The 12,277-nt window shown below is 30.5% G+C and overlaps 1 protein-coding gene across 1 annotated transcript; it reads left to right on the top strand.

The window, feature by feature from the left end:
- Positions 1-6,765: 6,765 nt before the first annotated feature.
- Positions 6,766-11,980, top strand: Chpf (Chondroitin polymerizing factor). The gene is made up of 2 exons (XM_016065480.4): positions 6,766-7,794; positions 9,435-11,980. The coding sequence occupies exons 1-2, from the start codon at positions 6,979-6,981 to the stop codon at positions 10,941-10,943; spliced, it is 2,325 nt and encodes a 774-aa protein (XP_015920966.2). The 5' UTR covers positions 6,766-6,978; the 3' UTR covers positions 10,944-11,980.
- Positions 11,981-12,277: the final 297 nt, after the last annotated feature.

Here is a 12,277-nt window from a genome sequence, read left to right as displayed (position 1 = left end):
CTTAAAGTTAATTTAATACAACGCCGCATCGCACATCTAATTTGTTAAAATATAATTATTTCTCGTATACGTCTTTTATTAAGTATATATTTATTATTTACTATTTATGTATTTTATTGTAACCGTGATATATTTTTTTGTTTTACGTACCTGGCAACTTTGATGCATAGTTAGTTTGTTTATGTCCTATATGGCTTTGTGTTAGGCAAAACTATAGTAAAGCGTGCCTGACTTTGTATTATGTAAAATTGTAGTAAAAGAATTGAAATTTTTATGAAAGAATATATCACTTAATATGTCACTTAAGATAAACAATACTTGACTGCCTTGGCTTACTCGGAATAGAATAGAAAAAAAAGTTGGTAACGTTAACAACGGCCACGTTTCAACAACCAGTCAGCATCGAGATACCCAAATTACGTCAATTGCAGGTATCCTATTGGGTACTTACAACTCGAGAAAAAGTGAATTGTTTGTGCCCGACTATTTCATTTATCAGATTTAATTTTATTGCAGTACGCGACGTCACGCGTGTATGTCGAACCTGATTGGCTTCTAAATCACCAAATGCCGCGATTTACCAACGACGACATCACTTGCACGTATCCTAGTTCTAGTTTTAATTCATTTACGTCGCACTAGAGCTGCACAATGGGCTATTGGCGACGATCTGGGAAACATCCCTGATGATGATCCGAAGACATGCCATCACAATTTTGATCCTCAGCAGAGGGGATGGCACCCCTGCTTCGGTAGCCCAACGACCTGCACGCGAAGTCGAGCACTTTACGGTAGCACAGTTTAACGGGGACCAATCCACACACCCTCGGTCCCTACGCAGACTGATCCAAGTGGCCACCCACCCGCACACTGACCGCAGCCAGTGATGCTTGTCTTCGGTGATCTGCTGGGAACCGTGTCTTAACGATCAGTCCACTGCGGGACTGCACGTATCCAATTGCACTAAATATCATTTATGAATTTATAGAAAAACGTAGTAATTAAAAATTGCAATGTAATATTACCGATAGTGTTGGATTATTTAGAATACTTGACGACAAACTTTTGATACTCGAAAGTTTATTGCCAAGATCGTGAAAGAAAGAATTGTGATGATGAAAGTAAATGTTCCAAAAAGGTTAAAAAATATTTTAGTTAAATCGCAGTCACTGCATCGATGTTTTAGTTTTAAAATAATGTCGAAATGGAATTTAATTGTTTTCAGTGCCATGTCTGTATGCAGTTGATTTAAGAATTATTTATATTTAGTAACTATGATTTATTTAAGGACAATTATGGGTAAATGAGATTTTAAATTATATTATCGAAATTTTAGTTCGCTGAATTGCGAAATTTCCATGGACGAGAGAGGCTTGTTAGAGTAACCATCATTGTTTTGTAAGGCACGTATCGAAGGAACTTGCTTCATATTCTTTAAGGAGAAAATTTTGCCACATAAATTAGGCAAATTTCTACCCTGGCGGAGACATGTGAGGACTTTTAAGATAAGATTTAGAGAGGCTGTTAGTAACTGAAGTAAGACAGATAATGAAGATAACAAGTTATACTGCATCATCCATATCAAAAACGACACGAGTTAATTTTACTTTATTTTAATTTTTTGACTTTTGCTTGAAGTGGTTGTAAATTGCTTTGAATGTACTTAAAAATCCGACTTAATAAATGAATATGCTTTTTTTATTTGATGCTTTGTTTTACAAATGCAATAACTCATATTTCTAATGATATTGCTAGTATTACGATGAGTCTGGACCCAAACTGCCAGCCTGTTCGCTGACAGTTATATAAAAATATTGACTATAATTATTTTTCCTTTATTTTTCAAACTTCATAAAACATTAGTTTAATATTAATTAAGAACAGTAAATAAGATTTTTTTTCGTGTTTTTCACCCTAAATAACCATTAAACAGATAAGCGAATTGAATATACTGATTTATCGATGCAACATTTCCTAATAGTTGGGTGAAATATATATATATACATCAGGACATTCGATACTTTTTATTTATAAATAAATAGAGAAAACCAAGCACAAATTACAATAATTTTATTTTGACCCAAATTTAATAGTTAGAAAATAACAATATTGGTTTAGATTTGTGTCTTTTATAAATCCCAATTTACTCTGGAACATTTATTATGCGTGAAGACCTCTGGAAAATGAAATGGCAACCTAGATCTACAAGAAATTTACCTTCCGTGCAATCGGAGATCCTGGAACAAAATGTGATGTAGAACTGAAGAGGCTGAAGAACAATTTTCATTCATTGTGTCCTTCTTTTAAGTTTATTTGTTAGCTATGACAGTCTCACATTCCTTATTTCTTTCTACGTATTAATTGTTAGGAAACATGGAACAAATGAATAAAAAATAACAGACCGAGTAAAATTCAAAGCAATTTAAACATTCACAGTAAGAACAATCGGGTACTTGAAACTCGAGAGGGAAAAAACCGCTGAAATCTCACTAGTAGAATAGCATAAACTATTATTGGGTACCTGCAACGAGAGAAAAGGAATAAAATTACATGGTAAGGCCAAATCACGTGGTTATGCTTGTTATGTTAATGTCCTGGTTACAGCAAATGCTTTTGGTTTAAAATAACGCTGAATCAATTTTAGGATCAGATTTAATTGGACTGATTGGCTGCTGAATCGGGACATAAGTAAATAGTATGTTTTACCTACACATTTCGTAGCTCACAGGATCCAATTTTTAGATCACTCTCGTTTATTTGCAGATTTTAATCCCTCTTTTTGTTTATTCGCACTTTTTATTTATTCACTTTATTCTTTATCTGAAATAGTTTCATCCCAACCTTGTTCCTGAGAAATCAGTTGCATCAAGGACCGTTCTCGCTGCTTCCGATTCATTCATCACATATCCGTTCGCTCGTGCTTCATTGATATTTTGTACACTGAAGAACAAACGCTCACGCAGCTACAAATTTCCCTAAAACATCTTTGAGATATCTCTTATACAAAAAAAAGCTGGATAATACCACATAAAACAAAAATATCCACGATAACTGAACATCCATGCAATATCTGTCAGAAATCCAGGGATCGCAATTTTGTCCAACTGATGTTTAGGTATTATGAAATCTTCTATATATCCCAGAGACATCTGGCTGACGTATGTGACTTATCACAGATATCTATACATAATACACACATGATACACAGATATCTAGCACATAAAATTGATCTCTAAGTGATTTTTTCCAGTTGTCAATTGTCTGCATTATCTCGTTATCTCAGTGATTCTTTTTTATTATGACAGAGATCTTAATCCTTCAAGAACTTGCTTCCACTAAATTTAGTGATATTTTAAGAAGAATACAGTTAAGCTTTACTCCCCATAATTTTATGATTAAAATTACTTCAAGCATTACAGCATGTAAAACATAAATAAGCTCATAACATTAGATCATTTGATTTTGGAAAACTAATTCATAAAATTTAAATTTCATAAAAGTTTGAATTCAATTTGTGAAAAAAAAATTAAATTTACGAATAATTTATGATTGATAAATTTGAAAGTATAGCACAGATGAAAAAAAATGAAAAATAAGATATGCTTATGAAAAAAATTCATTATATTGAAATGAAGTTCTTTTAAATTAAATTTTATTTCAGTCAGCAATATTTTTTTAGAGTTTTTAAGTTTTTAGTAAAATATTTAAAACTGTAGTGTGAGATGAAAGCATCAAATTAGTGAAACTTTTTGTGTACAAAAAAATATTTTATTTCAAAATTATATAACCAATACAAGGCTAGAGAGTTATTTATGATCCTAAGAATTATTTATGAGCCTATTTCATTACTAATTTATCTTTAATTGTATTAGAAAATTTTGTAATGCTGGACTATATGCCATTAGTAAATAATTTTAAATCAGGATAAAATGAATAATCTTTTTTTATTTAGTGATTGGCTTCGTGTGTTTGTGTGTTTGGCAACAGAAAATTTTGTTTGTAGGAAATCTGTTATAAAATTTCATTATAGAGTTGTTGTACCTTCATTAAGTTGAAACACCCTTTAGTTTAATAATAATGCACTCAGTAATATTAGCATAATATATTGAATAGAAATATAAACTGAACAAAATACTTTGTGCAAGAGCAACAAAGTTAAGTTTTAAACTAGATAAGAAAAAAGTTAATAAAGATATAATCAAGAAAATATTTTAGTTTTGTCCAAATTTAATTTTCGAGCAAAAATTTTGTTTTCAATCATCTAAATCACTTTTTTTCACTTGTTTATCTTAAGTGACATTTCACTTGGTAAAATTATAATAATATCAATTAATAATAATTATAGTTAATAACAATTATAATTAATAATAAATAATTATAATTAATGAATTAATTATAATTAAAATAATTATAACAATAATTTAATTTATAGCCAAGTTTTAGTTGATAATTTGTAATAAATACCTTTTTTAATTTTATTAATATAAGAAATTTGTCACAAAAATATTCTATTCTTTCTGTTTTGAATATAATAGTTTTAAAGAATAAAAAATAAAGCCTTAAATTTAATACTAAGATTGACTAAAAAAAATCTGTCCACCAATTTATCATGCGGAATGAATTAAAATGAACAACTACCTTCTCATTTTACCGTAAAAGTAGTTTTAACGAATTTCTAGTTGTTTGTTTTTCATCAAATTCACCCACTGAACGCTTTGAATAAACAATTCAAATTAAGTAACTATGAAAACCATAACGTGCAATGCAATAACGTCTAATGAGCATTATGATAACCAATTATAACTCCTTTTTTTAATATGTATAGATATGTATTGCAATTATGCTAAGACGTTCCAGTGTAAAATACTTATTTATAACACCTGCTCCATGAATCTGATGATATCTGCTTGATGAAATTTAAGATGCCTATCTTTATTTGGGGGAAGGAGGTAAGAGTCAAAAAAAATTCGCCAAACTATTATTGAAGTCATCGATACTTATTGATGTAATGCCAAATGCCGAATGATGGTATTTGTTACTAGTGGTTTTGTGGTAATAGGTGCCGTGATAAAAAGTTCCCGAAATACTAATATAGGTCCGAACCTGATGTAGAAAACCTGGTCCCAATTCCTATTTTATGAGTAAAAACGCATAAAATCAAAAATGCTTTCAAAGAATTGAGGCAATAAACATTTAATAATGCTTTTTTTTTTAAATTAGAAATATATATAATATATATATATATATATATATATATATATATATATATATATATATATATATATATATATATATATATATATATATATATATATATATATATATATATATATATATATATATATATATATTACCAGTCTTTGATATTTAGTCCTTGGATATCTCAGCGATTTAAGTCTTTGGAAATTTATAAGATTTGCCTTATTTACCCGTCAGATAATTAAGCATTGTTAAATATTATTGAGTCAGATACAAAGTATAATTTAAAAGATCTCTCAGGTATTCTATGAACATCCAAATATTCAAATTTAAAACGAAAGTATATATTCAAGAGATATCCATACCAAAAACCTAGATATATCTATATATTTATATCTAAGTCTGTATATCTCTATAATAGCTAAATGTCGGTAAATGATATCTCAAAGATATCCAAATCTTTCCCTAAAAACTTGCTCAGAAATTTAAATATCCTAGGAAAATAAGCGACGGCAACTTAAAGTGTCTAGTGTATACGCTACTTACATTCACTGAGCCATTCTCACTGCATAGCATTCACATAAGAATTGGTCTTCATCCAGAGAATAAGAATCCAGTGGGGCCATTTTCACTACATACAATTTGAACACAGTCGATCTTTGCCGAGGAAGAATCAGCACTTAATTGGTAAAATATATTCTCTGGCAAAAACACTCCTCAATCAGAATTCCCGCAGTAGACTGATCGTTAAGACACGGTCACCAGCAGATCACCGAAGTCAAGCATCACTGGCTGCGGTCAGGGTGTGCGGATGAGTGACCACTTGGATCAGGCTGCGTAGGGACCGAGGGTGTGCGATATGGGTTCTCGTTAAACTGTTCTACCGTTAAGTGCTCGACTTCGCAGAGGATCAAAATTGTGATGGCGTGTCTTCGGATCATCCTCAGGGATGCTTCTCAGACAGTCGCCAATGGCCAATTGTGCAGCTCTAGTGTGACGTAAATGATCTGCAACAACAACAACCTCAATCAGAGCATCGGTCGGGCATACGTGAACTGTACGCAGTGAGAACGAACCTTGGCTTGTGAGTTTTATTACCATAGAATATATTTCACCAACAAGCTGTTCATTCTCCCTTGATATCTTTTGGAAGCATGTAGATAGCATACAATGAGAATGTCTTTGTGAGTATTCTCACCTATTGCAGTAAATGTACCTCTAATCGCCGTTCATCAGAGGTGCGTGTAAAAAGTCGATTGGCAACGCGTGAATTGGATGCAATGAGAATGACCCCTATTGCCTCCAATGTGCAATTTGCGCACTTGAATCTGTTGTGTTGGAGCCAGAGAATACAGTATAAATAAGACTTAAAAAGTTAATTCAGATTATTTCTATATTTTCTTCCTTCCTTCACATAATTAGAGTAAGATTAAAAATGTATTTTGTAAATCTTGATTTTAGTTATTCTAAAATTTAATATTACTCTTAGGAAAGTGATTTTGATTCATGTCATGAAAAGAAAATTGTTCTAAGGAATACAAATTATATCGATTTAATATTTGTATCGAATTACAATGTTTTTGTTTTGGTTGCTAAGTTGAGGGCCGACGGATTGGGAAAAAGTTTCGGTGTTGGAAATAGTTAATTTTTGAATTGTCTACCTATATTTTATTAAAATTTTATGTCCAAAACATGATTTCACCTTTATCATAATATTATTATTTAAAATCAAATATTTTATCAAATTTTATTGCTCAACATCCATGCCATCTCTACTTAATGATGAGAATACTCAAGAGGCTAAGTTTTTTCTTTTCTCACCATATCATTTCCATTATCGGTTTCTGTTTTGGGATAACATTGTCATTAATTGTGATGCCTATAATGGAAGAGAAGTGTTCTCATCCACATTTAACTCAGGATCGAATTTCCGACACCAAAACTTCCGCTCTGACTGCCATTGATGAATACGAACCCGTCATGCACTTAGATACCAAACCAAAAAATGTTCCTCGTCCAGAAAAAATCCAAATTCCTCGTGCTCGATATTATTCCACTGAACTTGGAATTAAAGAGAAATTGTTTATTGGTGTTTTGTCTACACCGTCTACCATATCATCATTAGGCAGTGCACTTAATAAAACTCTTACGAAACATGCAAATAAAATTTTATTTTTTCTAGAAGGAGCTGATTCCGAAAATGTGGATCTTAGTAGTAATTCTATAGTCAATTTTCCTGATAAGCGTGAAATTTTAGCGCCTTTCAATATGCTGCAATATGTGTCAAATAACTTTTTAAATGATTATGATTTTTTCTTCTTTGCCAAAGATACCACTCACATCAGGGGTAAAAAGTTACTAGAATTCGTCAGTCACTTGAGTATCATACGAGATGTTCACTTGGGACAACCGATTGAAATTGATTCATTATATTGCAATTTAGATGCTGGAATTCTCCTCTCTCATTCAGTTCTTTCTAAAACTGTTCAAAATTTAGACTGGTGCATCCAGCATACATTTTCTCAAAGTAACAGTGATAATTTTGGACGATGTGTTCTACATGGTACTGACCAATCATGTTCTTCTGAAATTCAGGTATCAGTATTGGGAGAAATTCGAAGAAAAAAATCTGAAATATTGGTCTTTTGGGGAGATTCCTGTATCCTGATCTGTGGCAGAATATTCGCCAAGTCTTGGCAACTTCTGGGCAGTGGCTTGCATGAAACAGAAAAAAAAACATCACAGAAAAAGAGAAACTCGAAAGGTCTAACATATCTTATCAACATCTACGTGTTGTTTTATAAAAATTTGAAAGTTTAAAATCCATTTGGCGATTGCAGTTGGTGCGACAGATCATGATACAGAAATATCCTCGCTCTTTTTGTTAAAATATCTTATTATGCTATCTTATATCTTATTATGGTAATGTATATTGTTTCAATATAAATATAAAACACTTAAGTTGGGACAATAATATATGCTCAAAAAATTAGTGTATCTATCCCCCTCCACCCAACTACCATTGCCAAGACGTCAAAAGATTTCTGTTCTTGCATGAAATTTTAAATATATATGTGTAGTGGTTAGCTTAGGGTGACTACAAGCTGTCAGAACCAGGTAGAGATTACTGGGGCTAATGCTAGTCCCAAATTTTCTATGGTAGGGCAAGAAATTTCTATTCTAAAAGTAAAAGCTATTCTAAAATTTTCCCTTGTCACTATTGTCATGAAAAATTTAAACATTTTATTAAATGTTAACAGATGTAATATAAAATTTTGGTTACCAAAAGTCTAAAAGTCATATATTGAATAAAGAATAAAAATATTCCTTTCCATAAAGTTTCATCTGTTCAGTCATCCACACATCATTAAAAATGTATTTAAATAAGAAAAATATCAGAAATTTTCCTATACTTTTAATATTTTGTTTTTACGAACCATTGCTGTTTGGCATTAAAATGAATTAAAAATTTCAGCTTTAAGATCAAACTTTGTTTAGGGGAGGGTCCATTTGTAAAAGCTCTAAGACAATCACCAAGTAATTCAGTCTTTAAAAAGAATCTATACTATCAATCTATAATTACATACCAATCAATAGCGTCTTTACTCCAGGTAAAATTTGGTAGTTTAATTTGAAACACAGATTTTACAAAGCTGAACTTTACTCATCTGCCCTAAACATTTGGTCACCAATGGCATGGGAAAATTTTGCCGCGTGCTTGAGGTCTGAAGATTTAGTGATATAAATCTAATTTTTTGTTATTTTTTTAAATATTTTATAAAAATACATTCTAGCATTTGAGTGTTTCTCAAAATCGAAGGAAAAAATTAAGTTTTACATACACAGTCATGAGAATAATATCCAGATGTTTTCATGTAAAATATTTCATGATAACAGTTTTAGTTCACTTAGTTTTACCTTAATAGAATCTTCAATATCTTTATTTGGTAAATAAGGAAGATCTCAAGAAGAACATCAGATATGCTTTACTCTTGACCAAAAACTGAAACTGAATAATAGTTTAAGTAGTTTTGCTATGATCTTAAGATCTGATAAAAATCAATTTCCATCAATCTTAAGGGCAAGAATTTGGATCATGATAACTTAACTATTAAATAATTTCTTTTTCAGGCTATATTTTAAAACTTTCAATTTTTAAGGTATTTTATTTTATTTATAATATCTGTTGAAATATGTATCTCTTTCTCCTACAACTTGCTTATTTCTTTTTCCAGGGGCTTGCTTACATATCTCACCATGTTTCTAAAGATGATGGTTTAGAAGCCTCTATATTAAAATCATCATGGCCTAAAGATCTTAGAAATGTGCTAACTGTTTATACTGTCTCAGTTCCAGAGGATCATTACTTAATACATCATCATTTCTGCCACCAAGAGCTTATTGACAATCAACATGAATTGCAAGAAATACAAGTAAAAATTTCTGATTTAAATGCATTTTTTCCAGAAAATGTAAGTAGATCTTCTTGGCCAGTTGGCATAGAACCACCATTTAAGCCTCATGGTAGGTTTGATGTTCTTCCATGGATCTACTTTAATAATACGCACAAGTTTTTAGAAACTGAATTAAAAATAGTTTCAGAAATTAAAGGCTCAAACAAACTTGAAATTCATGATCTACTTAAATCTGCCGTGCAATGGGTTAAAATTACTTATCAGGATAAATACATTTATCAAAGTTTAGTTAATGGTTATAAGAGATTTGATCCAACTCGTGGTACAGAATACATCTTGGACATGCTGTTCTTGGATGAAACTACTGGTTTAGAAATATTAAAGAGAATATCTGCAGTTCGCCCTCTTAATCAGGTTGAAATAATTCCAGTGCCTTTTGTTACGGAACATACTCGGGTAGTTTTATTAGTAACTGTTAAAGCCAGTGAACGAAACGAAGCGCTCAGATTCTTAGATGATTATGTTAAAACTTGTATTGAAAAACAAGATAGTACTGTTATGTTGTTAGTTTTTTTGTATGGTCCACAAGATCCTGGTAAAGGTGAAAAGGAAGATGTGTTTGGTCCTTTAAAAGATATGGTTAGCTCATATGTTAATAAATATAGATCAAATGGTGCCAAAATTGCATGGTTCAGTGTGAAAACCATTGGGAAAATGCCTCCTTATTTTGCTCTTGTAGACTTAGTATCGAGAAAATTATCATCTGATTCGCTAATGCTATTGTGCCATATTGGAATGGAGATTCATACAGATTACATTAACCGTGTGCGTATGAATACCATTTTAAAAACTCAGGTTTTCTTCCCTATCCCTTTTCGTCAATACCACCCTGCTCTAGCTTACAATCATGTCACGCTGCCAGATAATGTTGAAATCAAAAAAGATTTAGGTCATTTTGATACTGAAAGTTATGAGCATGCAAGTTTTTATTTATCTGACTATCTAGCTATTAGAAAACAATTAGAAAATACTATCCCTATGATTAAAACTGATAAAGACCTGAAAAATGAGTTACTTTATACTTCCCACTTAGACTTATTTGAAATTTTTGTTCAGTCTAAACTACATGTAATGCGGGGTGTTGAACCTGATTTAAGAATTAGATTTAAATTTGATATGTGTGATTTAGAGTCGAATGTTGCCACATATCAAGAATGCTTACATATTCGAGAACAAAATTTAGGAACGAAATCTCAGATGGCTGCACAAATATTATCCCATGCTGATCATGACAATAAGGATAGCATACAACTGAGTGACATTTTATAGTGATTGTAATTTGTTAGAAAACTCTGTGCTTTCTTATTTTTTGAGATATTTACAATTTTTATTACTGCCAAATGTTGCTTGAGTGTTTTACTTGTTTTCTGTATACTCTAGTGTGTGCCAATATACATGTTTACGAAGGATTTAATATTTGTAAGATTATGTAATCAAGAAAAAATTATTAGTTAAGCTATCATGCCATCTTTAAATGAATTTAATTTCAAATTATCAAACATTGAAGTTATTTGTTAATCAACTATTCTTAACTGAAGCATTTAAATCTCTTTTTTGTGTGTGTTTGCTCATGTATTATTTAATGATGCCTTTTATTTGTTCACATGTTCCATTATTTACTTTTTTAAACAGAATTCATAGATATTTCTAATATGCATGAATATTTATGAATAAATTTGACTTACCTTTTTGATTAAGAATATTTTAGATAAAGCTGGTAAATAGTTTTATATAAGGTTTTAAGAAAATATCAACTACCCCATTCACACAATAGATGTTAACAATTAAAATTATTGTGAATGGTAAATTTCATAATAATTTGTCTCTAAATCATTAAAAATAATGGTTTTAAAGGAAGTAAGTTGTATGTTTGATGTTATATGTTTGCAAATTGCTACATGTAATAAATCACTTACCTCTTTTTCTCTGTAAAAAGAGAAAGCAAACAATTTGTAAAGTGCAAAGATAAGCATCATAATTTTTTATCAATATGTCAGGAAAATTAACTTTTTGTACTGATGCTTACAATTTTGCAAAGTTTTGTTATAAAGTTTGAAAAATAGAAAATAATCTAATTTTGCACATTTTGGTGATTCTGTAAACTGTTTAAACTTTTATCAAAAAAATGCTACTACTGTATAAATTCTTATGTATTTGAGACTCTATTAATTTGTTCAAATAATCCTTTTTTGGGAAGTATTTAATTGACTCAGACTCGCGGGAGTCTGAGTCAATTAAATACTTAAAAAATTACTGTGTCTTCATTGTAAAGTATTTTTTAGTAATTAATCTTTTGGTGCTCAATATTTTTTTTTAAAAAAAACACACTGCAATAGTCTCATTATGAGTCATACTAATATCTCATTATCTATTTATAATATTGATATTTAAAACTTTTTAACTAGTTATTAATCATTTCAATCTGGAATCCCCATCTTTCAGTAAAATTTTTATAAATTGTGAAGAATTATTAATTTTTTTATTCTTTTACAAACTTTTTCATAAAAGGACTCTGTTTAATTAATTGATATTGCTCTCTTGTTGCTAAGAATATTACAGGATGTAAAAAAAAAGCTGAAACAGCATGTGAAGAGCACAAATAA

This window comes from Parasteatoda tepidariorum, chromosome 2 (genome assembly GCF_982258835.1).
Source record: "Parasteatoda tepidariorum strain Cologne lab strain chromosome 2, Ptep-v5.0, whole genome shotgun sequence".
NCBI classification, from domain to species: domain Eukaryota; kingdom Metazoa; phylum Arthropoda; class Arachnida; order Araneae; family Theridiidae; genus Parasteatoda; species Parasteatoda tepidariorum.
Note: the sequence above shows the minus strand (reverse complement) of the source record. Positions and strands in the feature narration are given on the sequence as shown.